The 16,716-nt window shown below is 37.8% G+C and overlaps 1 protein-coding gene across 2 annotated transcripts; it reads left to right on the top strand.

Moving 5' to 3' along the window:
* Positions 1–40: 40 nt before the first annotated feature.
* LOC115876296 (probable ubiquitin carboxyl-terminal hydrolase FAF-X) lies at positions 41–15,736 on the top strand. 2 transcript variants are annotated; one of them, XM_030892022.1, is made up of 26 exons: positions 41–354; positions 561–654; positions 714–1,424; positions 1,475–1,798; positions 2,023–2,336; positions 2,831–3,002; positions 3,077–3,411; positions 3,753–4,095; positions 5,216–5,547; positions 5,791–6,028; positions 6,153–6,509; positions 7,167–7,520; positions 8,293–8,648; positions 8,705–8,981; positions 9,034–9,382; positions 9,443–9,738; positions 10,277–10,361; positions 10,431–10,685; positions 10,879–11,205; positions 11,297–11,578; positions 11,633–11,921; positions 12,099–12,442; positions 13,007–13,286; positions 13,350–13,736; positions 13,862–14,108; positions 14,234–15,736. In XM_030892022.1, exons 2-26 carry the CDS (start codon positions 601–603, stop codon positions 14,309–14,311), a joined length of 7,386 nt encoding a protein of 2,461 aa, XP_030747882.1. In that variant the 5' UTR covers positions 41–354; positions 561–600; the 3' UTR covers positions 14,312–15,736. The 2 variants fall into 2 exon arrangements, with proteins under 2 accessions (XP_030747882.1, XP_030747881.1); XM_030892021.1 differs by having other exon boundaries at positions 11,297–11,921.
* Positions 15,737–16,716: the final 980 nt, after the last annotated feature.

Below are 16,716 nucleotides of genomic sequence, written 5' to 3'. Positions count from 1 at the left end.
AAGAAAGTCACTAGATCTAGGGAATTTCGGTTATTGGCTAGAATATTTGCAAAATCACGACGTGCCTGTAGTCCGTTCTGTACGTCAACAATCAAGAATTTTAAATAATATTTGCTAAATAGGATACTTATATTATATTAAATTAAATCTGGAAACTGCTGTGCGATTAATCGTTGCAGAAGACATCTGATCTAGGATATTAAATTATTTATTTTCGCGGCGCCATTTTGTATGTGCCGGTGATTTTTCGTTTACTTGTCAAAAAGTGTACTTGTACTCGGAATATTATTGTTAATCCATTATCTTTTTGCAATTAAGTATATCTTTTTTGACTAGATTATAGCACTACCGAAGGTAAGTTTATAGCTATTCTATTAAACGATTCGTGATCTTAACTTTGTCATCTTTGTCCCTCCCATTTGTATTTATTCTAACATCTGACATCACTACATTAAAATGAGCCTTTTAATGGATTTCTTTGTAACGCGTTATGTTAAAATATTTGTTGTTGACATAATTGTTTATCTGTAAAAACACTCACCTCCCTTCTTGTTTTGCAGTTATTTTTCTACAATGATTATTTAATTTTAAATTGAAGCTATGACTGTTGCAACAAGAGGACAAGAAATTGTTGAAGACAACAAAGAGACACAGGTTTGAATTCTGCTCAATTAAGTCCTTTTCTTCTAATTATGCATGTTGTTTGTTTTTAGAGTTCAACTCCAGGCCCATCCAATGTAGAATCCAACATAGAAGTTCAAGATGATAATACTGAGCCAGATTTTCCTAAAGACAAACTGGCCGTGCTCGATGAAAAAATATCAAGCCTGAGATGGGTAGTGCCAGTTTTACCCGACCAAGAGTTGGAAATATTATTGAAAGCCTCAATTGACTTGGCCAAAAAGAACTTGGACACAAAATCGGAAGCATGTCAGAGGTTCTTTAGGGAAGGTTTAACAATTTCTTTTACAAAAATTCTAACCGATGATGCAGTCTCCAGTTGGAAATCCAATATACACGCATGTATCTTTCAAAATTGCCTCAAACTTATCGAACTATGTGTGGCAAAGTTGCTGCACGACTGGTTTCCACTCTTAGAGCTGCTTGCAATGGTTCTAAATCCAAACAACAAATTTCACAGTTTCAATTCGTCGAGACAGAGTGAATCAGCTGGTCCAAGCTTTGTTCTGAGCGAGGAGGAATTGTTTGCCAGGCCTTCCCCAGATCCAAGAAACCCAAGAGGATGGCTGGTCGATTTAATTAATAGGTTCGGAGAATTGGGTGGCTTTCAGAAACTTTTGGAGAGGTTTCAGTCAGGAAAAAACTTAAGTGTGTCAGTGGTTTATGCACTTTTAACTCCGTTTGGTCTTTGTTATGAGTTTTTAACGCCTCATACTATACATAAATATGTACTTCCGATTTTGGTGAGTTCAGAATTGTATTTTAAAGTTGTTTTTTAACAATTTCTTTGCAGGAGATGGTACCAGGTATCCTGGAAAAAATAACTGATGAAGAATTGAAGAGGGAGGCGAAAAATGAACAGAAAAGCGACAACGTGTCGCTTATAATTAGATCTGCCAAAAATTTAGCATCTAAAGTGCCAGATCAGGAAGAACTGATACGGACTTTGGAGAGTTTTAGGTTAACTATGATACTGAGGCAGTTGCAGATATCCAGTTTCAACGGGAAGATGAACGCACTGAATGAAATTAATAAAGTGATCTCCAGCGTTACTTACTATCCGAACAGGCATCATGGTGTGGAAGAAGAGGAATATTTAACGCCAGAACGAATGGCGGTAAGTAAATAAAAATAATAATCATTATTTATTACAAAAAACAACTTAAAATCATATACTAGTCTTTATTAAATTCTGGTGTGGTATGGTTTAAAATCTATTTAAAAACTTTGATAATTTTATTTACGAAACAGTTTTTTTACTGTTTACTTTTCTACTTTTTGGTACGGAAATATTTATCAACCTGATTTGTTTATTATTCTGATGGCTATTTCGATGCTTAGAAATGGATAAAAGACAACAAGGTACTCGAAATAGTACTCAGAGATTCCCTGCACCAGCCCCAATACGTAGAAAAACTTGAAAAAATCCTACGATTCATCATAAAAGAGCGGGCGCTGAGTTTGAGCGACCTGGATGCAGTGTGGGCGGCTCAGGTGGGCAAACACGAGGCCATAGTGAAGAACGTGCACGACCTGTTGGCCAAACTGGCGTGGGACTTCAGCGCGGAACAGCTGGACCATTTGTTCGAGTGTTTCCAGAACAGTTGGACGTCGGCCTCGAAAAGACAGCGGGAGCGACTGCTGGAACTTATCAGGTACGAAAGAATTCGGATAGATTATTGTTTATACGAAATTTTGTACAATTTGTTTTTTGTACTAAATTTAGTACATTTTTTCTGTTTTGGACACCCATGGATAGACAGTTTTTGATAAACGACAAGGTGTGAAGGCATTTGATAAAAAGAGGTGTTGGTACAATTTGATTTTTGTACACATTTTTTTCTGTTTTGACATCCATAGGTAAACATTTTTTAGCCGCTGTCTCAGAAGTTTGTAGTTGGTGACACGGTAAAACTTAACACGTAAAAAAAAGAGAACCAATAATAGTTGTACTAAATTTAAAATTGACAGCTGTTCGGACTTTGAACTAAAAAAACACTTAGTTTGAAGGCGTTCTTAATTTAGTACAATTTGATTTTTGTACTAAATTTAGTACATTTTTTCAGCTTTGGACATCCATGGATGTATTTTTTTTCGGCAAAAAGGCAGTTGTGTATTTATTAAAAACGTTTTCGTTATTGTATTTTAGACGATTAGCCGAAGACGACAAAGACGGCGTGATGGCTCATAAAGTTTTGACGCTATTTTGGAACTTGGCTCACGCAGAGGACGTCACTACTGAAATAATGGATCAGGCTCTCGCTGCTCACGTCAAAATTCTAGACTATAGTTGTTCTCAAGAGAGAGACGCCCAAAAAACCGTAAGTACATTATTGGGATTAGTTTTGGTTTTTCCTATTTCTAAAATTCTATTTTCTCATATTCTCTTTATCAGGTATGGTTGGATAAGTGCGTGGATGAACTTAAGAACGGCGATTCTTGGGTACTGCCCGCTCTAAAGCAAATCAGAGAAATATGCACTTTATATGAGCAAAATTCCAATGGTAGTCATCCGCAGCATACCCATCACATTTACTATCGTCAAGAAGTGATTGAAAGGCTTCAAAACCAGCATTCTTTGGTGATTTTGGTCACCAATAGCCTCACCAGTTACATGGATCATTTGAGGGCCCTGTATAAAGAAAGACCGGAGCTTACTGCTGAGACTTATGTACCGGACGGCAGATATTGTCATGTGTTACAAGTGCAGGAGAGGTTAAACTTCCTCAGGTATGTAAACATTTTTTTTAGTGTTTAACCAGTCTAAATTAAGTTAATTAAGGAATCTTATATAACGGAAAATTAGTTTGAGCCTTAGACTATGTTACATCTAGATACCCTCTTTGGTCTACATATATTGTAGCCAAGATAAATAATGATATTATATTTTGTTCCTGTTTACTTATCGTGTTTTTTAATTAACATACATTTTTACTGTTTAGAAATTACTTTTTTGTCTATATAAACATAAATTTATTTCAAACCTTAGACCATATTATGTCTAGACACCCTCTTCGACCGAAATATTTTGTAGCCAAGATTACATTTCGTTTTTTTTTTCGAATCGACAGGTTTCTCCTAAAAGACGGTCAGTTGTGGCTGTGCGCCGACCAGGCCAAACAAATATGGCAGTGCCTGGCCGAGAACGCCGTCTTCCCCTCGGACAGGGAGTCCTGTTTTCGCTGGTTCTCCAAGCTGATGGGCGAGGAACCGGACTTGGACCCGGGCATAAACAAGGACTTTTTCGAGAATAACTTGCTCCAAATCGATCCCGTGTTGCTCACGGAGAGCGGAATCAGGTGCTTCGAGCGGTTTTTCAAAGCCGTTAACATCAAGGAGGGCAAATTGAAGCTGAAACGGCGGTCTATACTCACGGAGGATCCCGATCTCATCGGGATTGATTACTTGTGGAAGGTAAGTCATATTAGTTACTGTCTTATAATATATGTAAACGTAAAATAATTACTTCGACCATCTAACGTGTAGATATCCTCTTTAGTCGACATATCTTGATGCCAAGAATTATAATAATGTTAAATATTTTTCTTTTTTTTATTGATATGGTTTAAAATAATATGTTTCTCATAAAAAAACGGTCAGGTGTCGATTTCTTTTGTAACTAAATTAAATCAGGACTTGACGTCACTCTTGGGCAAATAAAACACATAGACTGTTTTAACTTTTAATAACATTTTTTTTTCTAAGTAAATTATGTTTCATTTCAGATAATAAAACGTTTAGATACCTTCTTTTTAGTATTATTTGTAGCCAATATATTTAAACGATTTACGTCATTTTTGGACAAACAGAATAGACGGTTTTAAAATTTTGGATAACAGCTTTTATATGAAGTGAAATATCTTTGACCTTAGATCATGAAACATCTAGATATCTACTTTTTTGTATTATCTATAGCCTATTTACAAGATATTCGCCATTTTGAACAAATGGAGTAGATATAAGTTTAGATAATACACTTTTTTCTCATACAAAATAATTTTGATCTTAGATCATGAAACATGTAGATACCTTCTGTTTTGGTATTACTTGTAGCCAGTATAGTTCATGATTTAGGTCATCATTTTGGGGCAAATTTATTAAGACAGTTTTAAAGTTTAGATAACAACTTTTTTCTTAAGCAAAATATCTTTCCCTTAGATCATGAAACATCTAGATACCTTCTTTTTATATAATTTGTAGCCAATGAGTAGACATTTTTAAAGTTTAGATAACAACTTTTTTCATAATTAAAATATTTTTGACAAATTTTTAATCATTGAGCGTCTAGATACCTTCTTTTCTAATGATTTAACGTCATTTTTTACTAAATAGAATAGAGAATACGATATATAAAGTCTGTTTAACAAGAGGATGCGTGACAGTGACAGTTATCTGTCAATTTAATTGACTCGTTAGACAGATTTTAGATCAGAAATTTTTTACTTTCCGCCAATTTGTACGAAGCTAGCGCCCTCAGGAACTCGAATTTTTGTTTTATTACCTTAACAAAAAAAATATTTCTTTTTATCTACAGGTGGTCACACTGTGTTCTGACGACATCGCATCCAGGGCCATCGAACTGCTAAGAGAAGTGAGCACGAATTTAGGGCCAAAACTTCTCCAGTCCCAAATCGATTTCCACGACCAGTACATCGGAGAGTGTTTCGACAGACTCCGGGCTCACTACGACACGATCACCATTCTGCAGAAGCCGGTGAACGAGAAAGAGATGGAGAGCGGTCAGATCACCAACAGGATCAAGGCGGAAGCGGTGAAGATGTGCAGAGTGATGAAGGTCCTTCACGAGTACATCAGCGAGTGCGATAATTCGTTTGTCGGTGAAAGGAAGATTCTGCCTTTGCACAGGTAGGTTTCTTGAATCATTTTTAAATTTTGTTTTCCAGTTTCTTTGGTAAAAAAATAGCCAAGCGCTAGACGTCATTCACTTTTTTATATTTTTTAATGGTGCTTACTACCAGTTGACATTAAGAAGATTGTAATTTATTTTTATATCGTATAAAACTGATTGTGCTGATGTGGCAACACAGGGTGTCAAAAAAAATGCTCAGTTTATATCGGCGGTTCTTAAAATGTACTTTTTTTGTCTAGGGCTTATTATGGCAAACACTTGGCTTTAATCATCCGATTTTCGAGCATAAACAGACAAGTTGAAGACATAGAATTACACACTCACTCAAACGACACACTGTCTTCATTGAGAAAAGCGATTTTGAGGAGGATTAAGCCGGGAGTTCACTGTAAGTTGGAACTGTTTGTCAATGGCGAATCCCTGGAACCGGCGGATGACAGAAAGTTGCTCTGTCAAATTCCCATCAGGGACAAAATGGTAAGCGAGCTAATCTCTTTTAATGTCACGCCATAAATTCTTGAACTTTCCACAGTTGTCCTTTAATACGAAGTTATACTTTTATTGACGGATATTGATCAGTATCAAAAAAAACTTTTTTCAGATGATCTCTGCCAAAGTGATTCAGGTCAACTCGAACATGGCCTCGTCTCAAGACAGCAGTTCGGATAGTTCTACCTCTTCGCCGCAACACTTATACGACGGACCCAACACCGAGGCCGAGTACTTCCTCCCGGGCGTTCTAATGTCCCAGAATTCCATGTACGCTGAGTTTTTTTGTCAGCTCATGTCGCTGGGCAGTCAACTCAACTTTCCCCCTCTGAGGAACAGCGGCCACGCCCTTCTGAAACTGATGCCGTGCGACGTTTCGACCATGGACAAGTTCAAGACGAAGTTCGCCAGTACGGGCGAGCACAACATTACGATGGACGCTATGTTTTTCAGCGCGTCGCCTGCAGAGGTTAGTATTATACCGTGGCATTTATATTATTGTTTAAATAACACTTTTTTCTATGTAAAAAGTCTCAGATTGTTTAGACTGTGAAAACAACTAGACACCTCTTTTCTTCAATATTATTTGTCGCCAAGATAACTAATGCTGTGACGTCAGTTTTGGGCAATTATATTAGAGTTTTTTCTGTTTAAATTACAGTTTTTTTTTGGGTATAAATTACTACTAAGTTTAGGCAATAAAACATCTATAAGTGTTATTTCTTTGATATCGTTTGTAGTCGGGATAAAAAATCATTTAACGTCATTTTTGGGCAAATAAAATCGACAGGTGTATTTTTTGAATATTTTTTTTATTAAGAAAAAAAACACAGAACATTTTTGACTATGAAAACAGCTAGACATATCTTTCCTTCAATATTATTTGTAGCCAAGATAATTAATGATGTGACGTCAGTTTTGGATAAATATATTAGATATTTTTGCCGTTTAATATAATAGTTTGTGTTTCCTAAGTATATAAATTACTACTTATCTTAGACCATGATAAATATGGATCAGACGTCACTTTAGGGCAAATTAAACAGTCGTTTGTATTTCCTAAAATTGTATCTGCTTGCTCTAGAACATCTTTTTTTTTCCATTTGTTCTTTAACATTCTTTTTAGGTTCTGTATAACTTGGAAGTTCTCTACGCCATGCTGATGCCCGCCATGGACACCCTGTCCGACAAAACCTACGAGTTCCAGTACAGTTTTATCACCTCGGGCGAGGCTCACATCTTTCTGGAAATGCTGACGAAGAACAACTTCATGTCGAACGCCGACAGCGTGACCAGACGATCAGCCTACTTGGTAGTGCTGAAAATATGCAAGCTGATACTTACGTCTGTGGCTCACGTGCTGGTAAGGCTCAGCGAGGATCATACTCCGCCAGAAAACGAGCCTTCGAACGAAAATACTACCACTCCAGGGATGTATTTGAAGCAGGCGCTGAGATCCGTTCCTGGTCATTCAGATTATGTAAGTAAATGTTAATCTTGTCAAAAAGAGTTGTGGAACGAGATAAACTTCAATATTAAGGAAAATATATTAGTTTTATCCCGTCGATCTTTGATTGACAAAACAACTAGATAGGTTCTTTTCTTAGAATCATTTAAAGCCAATAATTCAGTAGCCAGTTTTATATTTAGATGTAAGTTACACCAGTAAAAAAATTCTGCTGATCTTATTGTTGTAAACATCTAGACACTGTCTTACATTAATATATTTTGCAGTCATGATAAATAAGATTAACGTCACTTTTGGTCAAATAAAACGGACGTTTTAACGTTTAATAACTTCCTATGAAGTAAAAATAACTGTTATGGAAAGCACTATTCATTAAAATGTTGTATCACATGTTATAGGGCTTGTTTCTCTCTACAATTTCCTGTCTTACAATGTACCGTTTTTGTCCAGGAAGGGTTCACAGTTTCATAGATGTCGATTTCCGAAAGAAATCAGTACATGTATATTATTTCCTATATTTTTCATTTTATTGATTATATGTAAAGCACTGTTCTTTAAAATGTTGTATCCTATGTTATAGGGCTTGTTTCTCTCTACACTTTCCTGTTTCACAATGTACCGTTTGTGTCGGGGAAGGAATCATAGTTTCATAGTTGTCGATTTTCGAAAGAAATCAGTACATGTATATTATTTCGTATATTTTTCATTTTATTATCACCTTTTTAGTCACGATAAATAAACATTTGTCATTACTTCTATGTCCCATAACCCTATTTTCTTTCAGCTCCTTCGTCAAGTATCCATGAAACTATCTCAAGGCCTCGCCCAGCTGATGCTGGCCGAAACGGGCAGTACAGGTCAGGCTCAAGCCCTTTTCAGCCAGGCTCTGAACTGGGAACTGCCCGACCTGGCCACCACCCTAGCTTTAGTGAGGCTAGTTTGGGCGGCAAGCAGTGACAACCTCGGTGCGTTAAATTCCTCACCAGAGACGCTGCATTCGCTGTCAAACCCCTCCAATCAGCGAGCGCCCGTTGATCTGGACTGTGAAGACATATTGTTGTGTAAAGAGGCTTTGGAGTTGCTCAGTACGGCTGTGGTTCTGAATCCGAGCAGTTTGGAACACTTGTATCAGGATAATTGGTAAGAAATAATGAAAAAAATAGGTTATATTTCAAAATAATTACACCGTTTTTTAGGTGGCCTTACTTCATCACAGATTTAGTCCTTCTGAACCCGAGTTGCGCTGTTCGCGTGGCCGCAGCTGAACAACTTATTGTGATATGTACGTGTGGCGCCGCAAGTCGTCTGGCTTTGCAACTAATCATGCCCTTACTGTTCTCTTTGCTGGACACGATGGTCATCGAAAACGCCAATAATTCTCATGAGTTCTTTCAGCTACTGTCCAGACTCGTCAGCGTAGCTTACCTTACAGGATGTCCTTTAAATGATGCTTCAGTCTTGTTAGCGAATGAGGTAAGTTTTTTAGTAGTGTTTTTTTTAAACTGAATATATTTGTTGTTTTTAGGTTGCCTGGTTGAAGAAGGCTCGCGACAAGAACGAAGTACTGATTGAAGGCCATTTAGGTCTCGCCAAGGAACTACTCAGCTTCATGCCTTTAGAGCAAAAGTGCGAATTGGGTAGTGATGAATCGGGGAACCTCATTAGAGAACTTTTAGAGGATTTTTTATTCCCCGCCAGCAAGTTGCAGCTGCAGCTGAACAAAACGAAGCAGCTGGGCGAGGACCCGGCCATACCCGTGTGCGACACGCCTCAAACTCAAGCCGCGGCCTTCGATTTGCTGATTTCTTTATGTGTGAATTGTGTGCCGAACTATAAGCAGCTGGTGAACATGTTGACGGAGATGTTCTATTTAGGTACTACTTCTTGCGCACTTTGTACTATCACAAATTGGTATTTGCTGTTTTTTTTTCTAGACCCGGAAACCGCGATAACCGAATGGGACTACCTGCCAGCGGTGGGTCCAAGACCGTTCAGGGGTTTCGTGGGTTTGAAAAACGCGGGCGCCACCTGTTACATGAACTCGGTACTGCAACAGTTGTACATGGTGGACAACATCAAAGAAGGAATTTTAGCTGCCGAGGGTGCCGCTACTGATCCCAACGAGGATTTTACGGGGGAGGAGAGGATAGATCTGGACATAGACTGTACGGACGACAAGAATTGTATGGACGACAACAGGAAGGATTATAACGTTGGCATTTTGAAGCAGGTAATGTCAGTAATGTCAATTAATTAATATTTACTTACAGGCACGATTTTTTTGAGAAAATAATAAAAAAAACGCCATCTGGTGGTCAAAAAGGCACAGTTCACGGCTTCGCAAATAGAGCAAAAAACGCACTCCTTTTCGACAGGAAGTTGATTAAAATCGGTTCATCCAAAACGGAAATACCGACATTTGAATGTAAAAAATCTTTAACCTTCCCCCGCCACTTTATTTTTGACAGTTGCGTAAATTAGTCGAGGGCAAAAAAGTGCGTAATTTATTGAAGAATACAGTGCCTATATTTTCGTCACACATAATTTAATAAAATTTAAGAGATAATTGATATTTTCTATTTTCTGTGGCTGTTACGCCCCCTAGCGGCCAACATCCGAACTTGAAAATAGTTTACAACGATTTCTCTTGGCCGATATACCCATAAATCTTTTTTCCCCTAAGCTCTACCTTTAATGGTTTATCATTAATCCACCATTTACATAATGAAGGTATTGGTACATTTGAACTACTATACTTTTTCCCGCAGGTTCAAGCAATTTTCGGACATTTGGCTTGCTCTAGACTACAGTATTACGTGCCTAAGGGTCTCTGGAGACATTTCAAGCTTCAAGGTACCTAATTACCACGATATTTTTTCTTAATTTTCTTAAAAATATATATTGAATCTTTTTTTTTTCTAGGTGAACCCGTCAACTTAAGGGAACAACAAGACGCGGTGGAATTTTTTATGTCGCTCGTGGAGAGTTTGGACGAGGCGTTAAAAACGCTGGGTCAGGAGCAAATAATGTCGAAAATTCTGGGCGGGTCGTACTCCGACCAGAAAATTTGTAAAGGCTGCCCCCATCGCTATTCCAAAGAAGAACCCTTTAGTGTAATAAGTGTAGATATTAGAAACCATAGTAGTTTGCCTGATTCAATGGAACAGTATGTTAAAGGTAATTATTTTTATTTTATATAACGGGTTTTTTTCAAAAGTGGCTCAACCCTATAGCTTTTTAACCCTATAGCTTTCACATACCAAATCTGTTTTTTTTTTATCAGAAAGAATAATAAAGTTATAGGTGTGAGCCGCTTTTGTAAAGCACCCAGTATAACTAGTTTAATACCACATACTTAATTTCTTTCAAGGTGAATTGCTGGAAGGAGCCGACGCGTACCATTGCGAGAAGTGCTCGAAGAAGGTGGTGACGGTGAAGCGGCTGTGCGTGAAAAAACTGCCCCCCATCCTAGCCATCCAGCTGAAACGGTTCGAGTACGATTTCGAGCGCGTGTGTGCCATCAAGTTTAACGACTACTTCGAGTTTCCGCGCGAGCTGGACATGGAGCCGTACACCGTGTCCGGCCTGGCCAAGATCGAGGGAGAGATCATAGACTGCGACCTGGACCCCAACGCCAGCGAAGTATGTACGAAGTACCGGCTATCCGGTATCGTCGTGCACTCGGGTCAGGCTTCGGGTAAGTCCGTATCAACCAAAATTATGATTTTTTTCTTGGTGAATCTGCATTGCTTACTTAATTCGGACATTGTTCTGTTTTTGATCAACAGGAGGACACTACTACTCGTATATCCGACACAGGGACCCCTCGGGCGAGGTGAGATGGTACAAGTTCGATGACGGGGACGTATCGGAGTGTCGAATGGGGGAAGATGAAGAAATGAAGGTGCAGTGCTTCGGCGGGGAATACATGGGCGAGGTGTTCGATCCCATGCTGAAAAGGACCACCTATAGGCGGCAAAAACGCTGGTGGAACGCCTACATGCTCTTCTACACTAGGTTGGATGTCGAGGAGGAGTTTTTAGTCAAATCCGTTAATCAACTTAGCTTAAGTAAGTATTTCTTTTACAAATACTTAAAAATAATAAAAAAACTTGTATTTCTAGCGTCGTCGAAACGGGAAACGCATTTGAAAATGCCCCTAGCCATCGAGAATAGTATAAGGAAGCAGAACATCAAATTTCTACATCACAGGAGCCAGTTTACCATCGAATATTTCTCGTTCGTACGAAAGTTAGCAACTAGTTCGGCGCAGACTAGCGTGAGGCACGGCCAAAACCTCACGCACGAGATGCTCGAGCAGCAGTACCTTCTCAGCGTGCAATTGGTCAGTAATTTCTTGTTCCACACCGGCTGGCATACGAAGAAAAACCTGCGTGGACCTGCCGTGGAATGGTACGACTTTTATTACATTTTTTTTAAATAGCAACCGTATTTTTTGTGCCCGTAAATTTCAAATGTTTAATCTAATTTACTCATATTATTCCCAGTTACAGAATAGCCCTGTATATTTTGAAAATTTATATTTACAAGTCAGATTTTCGTAGATAGTTTTTTTTTCTATTTCTTTAGGTGTGACGTGCTATGTTTACATTTGAGGACGTCACCCAACATTAGGACGTGGTTTGGTATCAACATCCTCTTCAATCACATGAGTAGGTTCTGTGAATACTTGCTCGGTTGTCCCAGCAACGAGGTTAGGTCGGCGTTCATGAAGATCATAGTTCTTCTGGCGCATTTCTCTATTAAAGATCCCCATTGTCCGTGTCCGCCGGGTATAAACAACCAGGATCCCACAGCGACACTGAGCGATCACATTATCTGGGCTTTGCTGAGTCTGCTACACAAAGAAGTCAGCGAACACGGCAGGCATCTGCCCAATTACTGCACAGTGTTCCATATGTACGCCAGTCAAGGTTAGAAAAATATACACATTTTTATTTGTTCGACGAAAATTACTATTTTATTCGCTGAATCTTAACGCCCTGTAGAATAGCGAGCGAGGGAATATAGCTTTATTAGGAAAAAAGTGTCTATACCTATGTGACGGATTCATCTCTCCATAAAAAAATCCTTTATGGGTATTTGGCCACTGCTGTGCAAGAACTGCAGTGCAAGGAAATCTACAAAATAAAATAGTTATTTTTTCTAAACACTTCTGTGTTAAACCTAAACGGACACTGCTTGTCAGAAGTTATGTTTACAGTTATACAAATTTGCCTAACAAAATAAATGAAATTAAAAAAAATGCAACACTTTCATTAAAAATTTGTATCTTCTCTTAAAAACAAGATATTGACATGAATCAAAAACCATTGTGTAAAGAAAAGATTACACTTGAAAACAAAAATTAATTTAGCTAAATTTACCGCTCAATTTTTCCACAGGGCGTAATGTTTATAAGGGTAAAAAAGTAACTGTTATTTCTATCTCTATAATGCTCAGTATTTTCGTCTTTCTGATTAATTTGGACGTTTTAGGGATTCAGGAAAAGGCGCAACTACTGAAATTGAACGTACCGGCAACGTTTATGTTGGTAGCCCTGGACGAAGGTCCGGGACCCGCCATCAAATACCAGTACACTGACTTAAGTAAACTGACTCAGTTAGTGTCATGTTTAGTGCGTTGTTGTGACGTGAGTTCGAAGTGTCAGTCCAGTAACGGCGACGTCCTGCCCAACCCTTACCGGGAGCCGACCCTGCAAGACTACATCATGCCTATATCGCCTCAGGCGGAAGAAATACTGTTTAATAGAACTAGGTAAGATAGTCTTTTAAGTTTCTTTGATATTCTTTTTATAATACTGTCGTTTTTTTATTCTAGCTACGTTAAGAAAGTAATCGAAGACACGAACTTGACAGAAGAAGCCATCAAACTGTTGCAGTTCTGCTCGTGGGAGAATCCCCAATTTTCCAAGACTGTCCTCTCTGAACTGTTGTGGCAGATTGCGTTCGCGTACTGTCAAGAGCTGAGACATCACATAGAAATCCTTCTTTACGTTCTGTTAATAGAAGATTCGTGGCAATCCCACAGGATCCACAACGCTATCAAGGGAGTGCCCGACGAAAGAGAAGGACTGTTAGAAACGATAGGAAGGGCTAAGAACCATTACCAGAAGAGGGCGTACCAGTGCATCAAGTGTATGGTGACGCTGTTCACCAAGTGTCGGATCGCTCAGAATATGCTCCTGGCGCAGACTGACCTGAGGAGGTAAGCTCATCTTGTAAGAGAAATAACTAAAGATAATGGAAGTCCGAAATTCTTTTAGTTTTAATCTTTTTAATCGTTACTTTTTATATCAGAAACACCCTGTATACCTTGTTTGTCTGTTACAGGGCGTGGGTTTCTGCAGTGACATGGCTACAAGACGAATTGGAACGCAAATATCCCCCTAATTCACAGTACACTTACAACACGTGGTCCCCGCCTGCCCAGAGCAACGAGAGTTCCAACGGGTACTTTTTGGAACGGTCCAACAGCGCCAGGAAAACGTTGGAACGCGCTTTGGAACTCATGCCAGAGGCCGAACGTCTGGAAGACGAAGGAGTGGAAGATACCGAGTCTCTCGAAGAATCCGGGCAGGTTAGTAAGAATTATTGATTAAGAATTGTAGTCTAGATAATGGTGCTATTAGGGGTGTCCATATTACTAAAATGACTGACATTATTTTAGTAACTATTTCGTCTATTTTTGTGTGTAATTTTTAGGTGGAGTCGACCGAGGAGAACCTAGAAGTGTGCACGGAACCCCCGAACCCCCCTCAGCAGCAGAAATCCGACATTTAAGGCCGAAAAATCTGGTGAAACGAGTATTTTGAAAAGCTGCGATATCATCCTATATTTATTCTGTCTGATTTTTTGGAATTCGTTCGTTCGTTAAGTCCCCCTCAGGCTTTAGTTTAAGTATTGGAAAACTAAAAATAAACCGCAAATAGCTGGCAAGATTCAAAAAAAAAAACGTAAACAAGCAAACCAACATTAATATAGCTAGGTTAAGAGAAGAGATTGTTTTTCTTCGTCAACAATAACACCAAAGCGTATATATTATGACGTGTGTACATGTCTGGTTTGTTTACTACCTATATATATTTATAGAGAACTGTGATTCTTGCACTTCGCTTATCAAGACGTTGTTCGCCTCAGACAAAATGGGGATATGTGATATGTAATGTATAAAAAAAGGCATTTTCTGAACTCTTTTATATTGACAGGGATGCATTTGTTCTGCCTATTTGTTCCTTTTTGCAGGCGAGTCCCAACATTGCTACACTGCCCAACAATAAATTTCCGACAAGAATAATTTTCAGTCGCCTTTTGACAGCCCTCTCTAACTACTTAATATTATTTTCCGATTTTGATGTCCCGGGATTTTATCCCGAATTTTACCTCTAGAAATGAAAGTTACTTTTTTACCCTGAAAAACTTATCGCCCTGTGGAAAAATCTAGCCTTATTAAGTTTTGGTTTCAAGAGTAATTTTTTCATTACACAAAATTTGTTGATTCATGTCAATATGTTGTTTTTAAAAGAAGATACAAATTTTTAACGAAAGTATTGCACTTTTACAGTGGCCTAAACAAATATCCAAGGATTAATAGTGCGTATTGCCACCTAGTTCACCTAGTTCAATTCTAATGACATCTGTCACTAAAAATTGCATGTTTCAATGCAGTTTTGTTTTTCTTCTTAAAGAATATCTTCGAATTCTTCAATGAGGAATTCTAGCAAATCTTAAAGTATCTTAGTAAAGTTTTTGGTTGTCGTGGAGTATCTCATACATGTTCAATAGCAACTAAATCTAGACTACATGGTGGCCACACCAATCAATGTTCACGTTTTCTAGATATTCTGAATCTTCTCTAAAAAATCAGATATTGACATGAATCAAAAAATATTGTGTAAAGGAAAGGTAACTCTTTAAACCAAAACCTAACGAAGATTCGTTTTACCGGCAATTTTTTCTACAGGTCGATAAGTTTTTAATAGTAAACGACAACTTCTGTATCTACCTCTGCAAAAAGTTTAATCAAAAATCGAAAATAATATACAAAGTTATATAAGGCTGTCAACTGGAGTAAATTTATTTTTATCCTGAATTTACTGCCGGGCAGAGTATTTAAAAAAAACAGATTTAGATTAGAAAAAAGTAAGTCTTTTTTGAAAGTGTATATACCGTATAGAGAAATAAAAAAGGACAATTTTTTCCGTTGTATTTCGTGTTTCGTTTTTTTTGTACCATCCGATTTTCGAATAGACCGCTTAAGCTTTACGTCTCTTATTGTTGCGTAACCTAAACTCTGAGTATTTTATAATTTTTTTACTGGTGTTTATCTTCGATTATTATGCATTGTGATCGGTTACTGCGACGCCATTTTTCTTCAGTCTTAGGTAAGTTTACTTATATTTATTATTTTCGGTATAAATTTAAATATACGGGATCATAATAAGATCAGCGTTGATTGGGACAGATTTTTCGCATTGTTTCTTAATTCTAAATTAATAACTTAAATTTCAAAGGTCACTGTGACGCCGTTTTTTTTTCAAATTTTTAATTTAGAATGTTTTGAAGGTTATTTTCATCATTATTAGAATTAAAATGTGTGACCCTGTATAGCGATTTTTTGAGACATTTCTGACGTCACGCTTAGGCTGTCTAGACGATATTTTTTGTAAATAAAACAACGGAAATTACCCAAACAAAAACTTGAATTTGTTCTTCGATTTTTTCGTGTTTTTTTATATTTAAAAGAGAGAGGTCATAATAAAATGTAATGCTCATCGTTTTGTAAATATATATGATAAAAAATGTAGCCTTGTTTATATTTAGATCGCGCGCGAGTTATTGTTGAATAGTTTTCAAGTTGTTTTCTATTTTTTTTCTTTTTGTTGTGTAAATATCTTTTATATAAAATAGTTATTATATCCCCCCCACCCCGGAAAAATTGATCTTTGTTTAGGTTTTATTGTGACTTCTGATCATTCAAATATACACTTACCATTCTAGATCTCGTTCTCTACAGGGTGAACCACTTATTAGTAGCAGAATTTTTGAATAAGTTTAAAAAAAAATTCGACTATTTTTGAAACCACCTGAACTTCTGGAGTGGACCACCCTGTATACGAGATCTAGGACTCTCGCTCTCACAAAAACATTCTCATCGGATCCGTTGTTAATGTAAATGCACGCATAAT

Source organism: Sitophilus oryzae, unplaced genomic scaffold (genome assembly GCF_002938485.1).
Source record: "Sitophilus oryzae breed Bouriz unplaced genomic scaffold, Soryzae_2.0 scaffold_1430_pilon_pilon, whole genome shotgun sequence".
Taxonomy (NCBI): Eukaryota; Metazoa; Arthropoda; class Insecta; order Coleoptera; family Curculionidae; genus Sitophilus; species Sitophilus oryzae.
The sequence above is the reverse complement of the archived record's forward strand: the minus strand, read 5'-3'. Positions and strand labels throughout refer to the sequence as shown.

What these genes read in the sequence shown, in the direction of transcription:
- LOC115876296 (XM_030892021.1), top strand. Translation starts at nt 601, where the DNA reads ATGACTGTTGCAACAAGAGGACAAGAAATTGTTGAAGACAACAAAGAG. An exon ending in GAGAGGTTAAACTTCCTCAG is followed by an intron (nt 3,412 to 3,752) that starts GTATGTAAACAT and finishes TCGAATCGACAG; the next exon opens with GTTTCTCCTAAAAGACGGTC. An exon ending in GGATTGATTACTTGTGGAAG is followed by an intron (nt 4,096 to 5,215) that starts GTAAGTCATATT and finishes TTTTATCTACAG; the next exon opens with GTGGTCACACTGTGTTCTGA.